This window comes from Pinus tabuliformis, chromosome 1_2 (genome assembly GCF_031772625.1).
Source record: "Pinus tabuliformis cultivar Carrire ecotype Pingquan chromosome 1_2, CPIR1, whole genome shotgun sequence".
Classification (NCBI taxonomy): domain Eukaryota; kingdom Viridiplantae; phylum Streptophyta; class Pinopsida; order Pinales; family Pinaceae; genus Pinus; species Pinus tabuliformis.
The window spans coordinates 403,251,521-403,260,657 of NC_142298.1; the positions used below are offsets into that span (position 1 = coordinate 403,251,521).

The window sequence follows — 9,137 nt, forward strand, 5'->3', positions numbered from 1 at the left end:
ACTTGTCTTATGAGAATTTTCATTTTTTCATTTAGTTTGAAGAAAATAATAGAGGATTTACCTTTTAAGAGCCCATTATGATTTTCTCTAAATTGATGATAAAACAAGAGAGTTTAATACCCTACTACTTCTTTAAAAATATAGACATATCTACTCCTACAAACTAAGGTCAATTGCTTGCAGGTTTTCATGGCTTTATGGTGATTTCTCAATAAGTTAATGCAGGTTCAAGTAATAGAAAAGAAAATGATGTTTTAAGAACTAAATCCAATTGCAAAGATGGAAGCTTTGAGTTAATTTATGCGAAACTACTTTCATTTAATGGGGAAATGGGCATGGGATGGTAGCAATATTTTAGGCAAGTATTTGGGAATTATAGTTATATCTTCCTTCATATCATTGGCTTCTCATACTAAATTGTATAGTTCTCTCTTTTGGTTCTTCTAACAAGGAAGACTATACTAAAGCACTAATATTATGGAATACTAGTTTGGCATTATAGTTATATATTTCCTAATATCATTGGGTTCCCATAGTGAATTGTATAGTTTACTCTTTTGTTTCTTCCAACAAGGAAGACCAAAATGAGACATTGTTATTATGCAATACTTATGAAACTATATTTTGTATGGTGCGAAGTACCAATGGATGCTCACAACTTTGCAATCATCTAAATAGTTAATGCTTTAGGATTTCGAATGACTATATTTCTAGATGGATTTTCTAGCACTAGGTTATAGACTGAGACTCTCATAAGAAAAAAAATTCTTAAAATGTGCAAGTGACTTGAGTACATTTTTTTATTATTTGTTTTTTAACATAGATTGAAGATCCCATAGTATGATAGTTTGAAGTATTACTTGTCTTCCATTTCAGTAGTGAAATTAAACCCCATATGCCATTTAAGCTTGTATTTATTTTGAAAAACAACTTTATTTTGAATTGGCATGAATAATCATATTCAAATCTTGTGGTATGTTATCTCCTTGTAAACTCAATAAAACTGACACTTCCTTCGTTGCACATAAATGGTTAATGGGAACCCATTTTGTTTTTGATGCAATAATTAAATGGAAAAAATGATAAAGAATGGTAAAAACAACAACGTAAGTGATCAAAAGTAAAAAATGCTAAAAACGTAAAAGAATGCTAAAAACAACAACGTAAGTAAAAAGAGTAAGAGACTGTGTAGTTATTTTAAATATATGTGAATATATTTAAAACTGAAAGTACATGCATTCAGCTGTCATATAATGATAGAGTTAAGAGTTGAGCGCTGAGGTAGGGGACTGACTATTTATTTATTAATTAGGGGGGCGGCGTGGGCATCAATTAGCTGAAGCAAGGCCTAGCATGAGAAGGATGGCGGTGTACAATAGACTATCCGCGTTTACCAGACGCGTAGCAGCATCCATAAAATGCATAGCATTGTCCATCAGACGGATGGAGATTGCCATGAACTCATCGAAGCTGATGAAGTAGTCTTTGTTGGAGTCCACGTCCTTCATCACACCATCAATCTCCTCCTCACTAGAGCTGCACTTGAGGATGGCGCTCAGTTCTGATTTCGATATTTTGTCGTCGCCGTTGGTGTCGAACTTGCAGAACACGTCCTCCAGCTCCAAGCGGCCGGGCAGGGTGGCACATTGCACAGCGGAAGCGGAATTTCGCATGAGACTGGCGGCGTTGAGGTTCTTGGAGTTGGCCTCCACCAACTCGTCGAAGTTGATGAATCCGTCTTTGTTGGAGTCCACCTCCTTCATCACCCCTTCAATCTCTGCCTCCGAAATCAGGGCACTCAGTTCCGACTTGGATATTTTGTCGTCGCCGTTGGTGTCGAACTTGCGGAACACGTCCTCAAGCTCGCGGCGGCTGCTCACGGCTGAAGCCATTCTCGCAGCTGAACTAGGTGATGGTGAAGGGAAGCAAATAGGATAATACTACGACTCGAGAAGGAGATGGAGATGGCGCTAGAGGTGGTGTGGAGGAGTGGAAGCCAAGGGCATCGTTATATAGGGCTCTTTTCCGAATCTCTGCCACTTGAGGATGACAACGCACCAATTTCTGGGATGCTTTACGCAATTATTGATGTGCCAAGATGCTTGATTGATGTGCCAAGATACTGAATGTATGTTTGATGTGCCAAGATGCGAAGAGTAGAAATGTATGTTTGATGTGCCAAGATGATTGTGTGCAGCACAGAGAACAGTAGAAATGTGTGTTGGATTTGAAGCGAATTGCAATAAAACCAAGAAAAGCGAGCCTGCATGAGTAACCAACAAACCGAACCCTCCCGTGCGTTCTCCCGGTCCCGCCTTGCGACCAACACTCAAAATTCCATTCCTCGATCTCATCTTCAACTCGCTCTCCTTCCTAGTAAGGATGGATGGATGGAAGATACCACTAGATATCGATGTCGATACTTTATGAGATACTACATCTTGTGTGGTGAACAAGTAAAAAAACAAAAATGTTTGATAAAGAGATGCAACTTTGATCCTTTTGGTATATATATTTTAAATATTTGCAATTTACTACCAATGAGATCAGCATCAATGAGATATCCAATGGAATAAGATTATTTAATTTAATATAATTTTGAAAGAAGAATTTTTGGAATCTAATTAATTTGAGTTTCTAGTTCATTTTAATTTAGTTTATGTTTGATTACGTGGTAAGGCGTTCCCCTCTGAAATGAACTCCCCTAAATGCCTTTCTATCCCAATCTTAACCGTCAGATCTATTGTTAGACGATTCAACAATTACATGCCATCCAATTTAATTAATTAAAATTAAAAAACGTTAAAAAACCGGTAAAGTAATTAGTTAATTAAAAAAAAATTACGCCGTAAGGCGTTCCCCTCTGAAATCAACTCCCCTATCTGCCACTCTTCATCGGTCTACACCGTCGGATCAAGTGTTAGACGATTGGAGAAAGGTGTACCATCGGATTGATACAGTTTCATATAATAACCGCCCATGTTAACCAAATTGATAGTGCAAAAGTTAACCTAATGAAATGGGTTGCCGATATGAGCAGCACAGGTCGGGCGGAGAGATGGTGGAGAGATGAGGGGCCGAGGCCGAGCAATGGAACACAGCCCAGGATCTGATAAAATGGCTTCAGGTAAAAGACCCGAGGAGGCGCCTCGGCTTGGCCCGCGGAGCCACCAATATCAAGAAACACCCCTTGATTTCAAGAACATTAACTGGGCGCTCATACGCTCTGTTCCGCCCATAGGAGTACTTGCCTTTGCTCTTGGAACGGTTGGCAAGGGTTTTTACGTTTGGCAAGGGTTTCTTTCTTCTGGCAGAAGAGAAAGCCCTGGCTCATACAAGGGTTTTTACATTTGGCAAGGGTTTCTTTCTTCTGGCAGAAGAGAAAGCCCTAGCTCATACATTGAATGGCCTCTCTCCTTATACTAACTCGTGAGTGATACCAATTTCAGAACAACCTCAACAGGAATTCCATCATGAAAAAATCTAAAAAGGTATGAGCTATGACTAGGCGTGTCAACAATTGAACATGAAAATGATGACAATGAGCTTGAATCAGGGTGTTTTGATAACGAGGATAATGGTATTCTCACTGAAGACATGGATGGACAATAGGTTGACGAGGTGCATCATGGGAAAGATGAAATATCTGATCCAGAGTCAAGTGACTGTAATGTGTCTAACATTGGTGGGTCTTCTGACGTGGTAGATAAAAATTCTAGAGGCTACAATCACACAGTGCAACCAGACATGCAAGAGGGTGTTGCTATTAGTGCCTCTGATTTGGTATCTACAGGTGTTCTTGCTGGTTCAAATGGTCTGTTTACTCCTGTTTCAGAGAATGAGCAAAAGCCTGAAGCAGAGGTCACTAAGAAGAAGCTCCCGTGCTTAGTGAAAATACCAAGGCACTTGGACAACAAAATTAGAACTCAAATTCGATTTGCGCAGCTGCATTTGGATGAGAAAACCCAAATCAAGGACTTCATCAAAGCAGCCATACAGATGAAGCAGATAACATGCTTATATATCTTTGCAAGTCTTTTAATTGAATATTCTTTGCTGTTTTGAGCATCTAGTACATCTGCTTTAGTCTTTTGAAAATTGTTTCTTCTTTTTACTCTGCTATATTTCATACGGGCTTTTGTGTAGTCCAACAAAGAACAAATGATAGAGAGGTTGAGAGCTGCAAGGCAGGAAGAGAGGGCATTTCGTGAGGCAATCAAGTCCAAACGACAAGAGATGGAACCAGTGCAGTTGACCTTGAACAGAGTAAAGAATGCAACGTCTGTAGAAGAATTTGATGAAAAGGTATACTCATATCGCAAGGATTGCATTTAAATCATATGTGTTACTAATTTATTGGTTGTTCATAATGAACTTGTTAATTTTTGTAAATAGATATACCAGATGCAATATAGAATTGAACACGAGAGCATGCCTTTACGGGAAGAAAAACAGTTGCTGCGTGAGATGAAAGTGATGAAGCTTAATCGGGATCAACTATGTGCAATTACAGGATCTCATTCTGAGCTTCAAGAGGCATTTGATCACATTGATAAAATTCAAGAACGTAGTAAGGTAATTCATTGAAGATTAATCACCTTTGGTTTCTTCAATTCTTAAAGTCCCTTAACTTGTTTTCTATCTTTGTGCAGCTTCTGGGTCAGGAATTGGATTCCCTGAAAAGCAGGCTTTTCAAGCAGAAAAGAATGTGCAGGCCGTTGAGAAAGAATTTGGTGCCTTGAACTCTGATTTGAGGCAATTGCAAGATGAATGGAATGATGCAGATTCTGTTCGGCAAGAAGCCTATGAAGCATTGAAGGCTCTAAAAAAACAGGAGTATGAGCGGGTAAGAAAATCACACTTTTTTACATTAGCTGACTAAACTTTGTAAGATAGTGTTAACTACTGTCAGACATTTTTTTCTACTCATTTTTATTGTTGTGCAAAAACAAATCAGATCAGAACAAAATTCCTCATTTGTATATTCTTTCTTTTGGTTATAATGGAAAATTATGTCCACGCTATATCGAAATGTATGAATTTTGAAAGTCCTGTTGTGATGTTCTTTTACCTATTGAAATTAGGTTATATATTCAATGTGTTGGAAATAATAATGAGGGGGGGTGAATCAGTAGTATCAAATCAGTAAAAAAATTTCATTTTCATACTTAGATACATATACGCTACTTCGATTAAGGGAACCCGCGTGTATACGCAACTATGTCTAATGCAACTAGCGTATATCCAGAATACTTATGATTCAGTTAATCCATTAAATGTTCATCTTTAGTTAGTGCATCAGAACTTCATTAACAGTAAGTAGGTGCAGTAAAACAGAACAGATCATCACACACAATAAGCACACATGAACACCATGATATAAGGTGGAAACCCAATGTGGGTGAAAACCACCTGCTACAAGTCGTCTCTATCTTCTTTTAATAAGAAACTTCATTTTACAATAGTTTTGTATTGGTGCAGTCTTATACCAGTACGCAAGCTTCTACCTACAGAGGGCTCCAACCCTCTCTTGTTTTCCAAACTCTCCTGGATGGGAGCTACAACCCCCTTTGCTCTTGTACTAGCTGATCCATTTACTAGTACGTAGGTGCCTGCCTACTGAATGCTCCAATCTTCACTCGTTCTCTAGCTGCTACTGGAAGGGAGCTTCCACCCCCTTTGCTCTTGTACTAGCTGATGTACTAGTATGTAGGCGCCGGCCTACAATCTCCTTTCATCCTCCAGGGACCACATTTCATACATTTTCAGACTGGATACTCCTGAAGCACAACACTATAATCTGAAGGCCACATTTCATCCAATTTTCAAACCATTAGATCCCGATCTATCCTTAGATCTTTGTTCTCCATCCACCGATGAGATTCCTCCTTAGCTCAGATCAAGCAATGCATCATCAACCCATAACTTGCATACTGGATCTCATACTTCATCAGATATTCAAGACTTTCTCCATGCATTTGCCTAATGATCTTCTTCTCCTTTATAGTCTTAGGCCTTACTCAATACCATGGTCCAAAACCATTGAGAACCAATACTAGGGACCCAATACCTGGGTTCAACACTTCGGACGCAATACCAAGGACCAAAACCATAGTTCTAAATACCACGGACCCAAAAATAAGCTTTCCCACATTTACGTGCTTTTCCGTGCATGAAAGTGCATGCATACGCATACACGACTTTTGATCAGCAATCCCGCGTGTATACGCGCCTTTGTACTAGTGAAGCTGCGTGTATACCCTACTTGGTATATAGCAAACCTGCGTATATACGCGACTTGGTATGTAGTGAACCTGTGTATAACCTGATTGTATACCCTACTTGGTATATAGTGAACCTGCGTATGTACTTTGAACCTGCATATATACTCTTCTTTCATCAATCTTTGAAGTCTGATCATCAAATATTTGCTACTGATCTACTGCAATATGATCTGACATCTGTGTGATTTGCCATCAAGGACAACACTTGTCTCATAATGCCAACAATCTCCCCCTTTGGACTTTATGGCAAAGCTAACTTGTCATATTGAGAACTATCATCTGATTCCTTTGAGTTGCCCTGCATCCCATGCATTCAGTTACATCTGATATCTCTTCTGTAGATTCATCTATATGTATATAAGTGAGTTGTTCTTCTACAAGTGGGTTGCCATCAAGTACAACACATGCATCATAATGCCAACAGTCTCCCCCTTTGGACTTGATGGCAACAACACCAAATCACTCTCCCCCTTTGACACCAAGGGCAAAGGGTGGACCAAGATATTCTCTTTCCTTGATAAACATTCCGCTGTCCATACTCCCCCTGAGTACTTGCTGAAATCTCTGAATGAGCTCCCCCTTTGTATATGCCAAGGTGTACCAATCTGTCCATGCTCCCTCTGAGTACATGTTGAAAGCTCTGTTCTTGCTGAAGTGTGTTGTTTATGCTCCCCCTGACTGTAAGCAAGGTCTGCAAAAAGATGTTCTACAAGAAAGAACATGACTCTATACATCATAAGTGACCTTCCTAGCACCAAAGACTCATACATACATCCATCTCCCAACCAAGTGGGGATATACAAGAATTTTACATATGACAAATAAGTACATTACCTTATTCATCCCAAGCATAGTGGGGAAACCAACATAGGCGTTACATGACCTTGATAATAAAAAAAATACATGACATAGAGACCAAATATCAAGAGAAAGACTTATGAAAGTCACTAATATCAGTAGCATCTATCAAACACTATTCAGATCAGCAACCATGATCTCCTTCTGTTCTTCTTCTGCACCTGATCTACCTGAAACCAAAAACAGCTTGTGTACACGAACCAAGAGCTTCTAAGGTAATGCCAATAATGCATTATTAGAAGTTTATCTACTCCCCCTGAAGCTGTGTCAGATGGTCTTTGTCAGACCCATATGAGACTCTTCTCACCCTGAGTCTGGCCCACTGATTTCCTTCAAACCAACATATACGCGACTGTATCCATAGAAACACGCGTATATACATGGATATGCCTCATAAAACTCGTGTACAACCACTTCCAGATCAGCAACCTGTAAATGTCCTATAACAAGGTATGTCTTCATATAGATATCAACTCATCCTTTTAAGCATCATCATAAAATCAATATATCATATGTGAAGAACACCATAGTCATCTCATCATCATCAAGATCTGCATGATCTTATATATCATCCATATATCATCACTTGCATTAATCAACATTTGTAAGTATCAACCTATCATCATATAGGTAAGAACTCATCATCATCCAACAATGCAACTCCATGAATCCAACATATAGCACTATGTATCTAGAGCTCAAGACAAGACTTCTTGATATCATCAACAGCAACAATCCTCATCCACATGAGCGCCAAGAATTATAGGAAACCTGCATCATAACTGTATTATATGATCTTTATGCATATGACTACAGCAGCATATGAGTAACTCATCATCAAATAATGAAGTTGTGTATCACCATGTAAGCACCATATATGCATCATCAGAGAATCACCCACAAATCTGATCTGAAAATCAACTATGTAACCCCAAGAATCATAGGAGATGGACATATCATAGCAAGATATATCATTAAGCATCATCACCGATGACCATAATGCCAACAATGCATTATTCAAAACATAAACTCCCCCTGAACCTGTGCCATCTGTTTACTGTAAAATCTGATCATGTATATATCAGCAAGAAGTATCACGACATCATCATCATCAAGTTAGGATCAAAAACACTTCTAAACAACTTATGAGTATCAAGACATATCATTAGCAGATTGTAACCATTATCAAATAGAGCAAATAATAGACTGAATCATATCAGACCCTTTTTCTGAGCCTGTCCCTTCTGCTTTTCCTCAGACTGACATATACGCTACTGTGCAGTGTCTAACTCGCGTATATACGCAACTTCCCTTTATGAAACTTGCATATGAGATTTAGGACACTAAAGTTTTACACTTTCAGCTCCCCCTGAGTCTGTTATGTCGGTATATGGTGTTGTGCCACATCTTTCTGACTGTACTTCCTTCTTCTTCCATATCTTCAAGTGTGATGATGATTTCTCCTTTTGGTGTGGTGCCCATACCTTGTTCCTGCATTCCTTTGCTATATGTCCAAGCTTGTTACATGCATAACATTTTACATGTTCCATATTCCTCCTGTAGCAATCATCAGCTTTGTGACCAAACATATTGCAAGAAAAACAATATCCATTAAAGTACCTGGAATGTGATGATCTTTCTGCATGATGGTCTTGAACCATTCTTCTTCTACATCTGGCTGCAACATGTCCAAGATTATGACATACATAACATTCAACATTATTCATCGGAGGAGTAAAATATTTTTTTGAAGAATTTCTGTCCTTGGATGTTGATGGGGTTGACCTCTCATCTCCTTGTTGAGCATTTCAGATTTATCATTAGATTCCCTTGTCTTACTTTGTGAACTAGATTCTTCTTCAACAGATTCATGAAAACCAAGACCAACTTTGATAGTAGGAGACCTTTGACTACTAAGAATATCATCCAAGATCTTAGTACTATCTTGAAATCATAAGAGCTTATCTTTTTCTTCTAATTTATCTTTTAGAATAT

General features: G+C 38.6%; 2 protein-coding genes across 2 annotated transcripts; one reads left to right on the forward strand and one right to left on the reverse strand.

Moving 5' to 3' along the window:
- Window positions 1–1,328: 1,328 nt before the first annotated feature.
- Window positions 1,329–1,938, reverse strand: LOC149206052 (putative calcium-binding protein CML25). The gene is made up of 2 exons (XM_089393618.1): window positions 1,452–1,938; window positions 1,329–1,388 (listed from the first exon to the last, which is right to left on the reverse strand). Exons 1-2 carry the CDS (start codon window positions 1,890–1,892, stop codon window positions 1,329–1,331), a joined length of 501 nt encoding a protein of 166 aa, XP_089249744.1. The 5' UTR covers window positions 1,893–1,938.
- Window positions 1,939–4,123: 2,185 nt separating this feature from the next.
- Window positions 4,124–4,587, forward strand: LOC149206053 (proton pump-interactor 1-like). Its single transcript, XM_089397573.1, has 2 exons — window positions 4,124–4,305; window positions 4,396–4,587. The coding sequence occupies exons 1-2, from the start codon at window positions 4,162–4,164 to the stop codon at window positions 4,585–4,587; spliced, it is 336 nt and encodes a 111-aa protein (XP_089253699.1). The 5' UTR covers window positions 4,124–4,161.
- The last annotated feature ends 4,550 nt before the right edge of the window (window positions 4,588–9,137 follow it).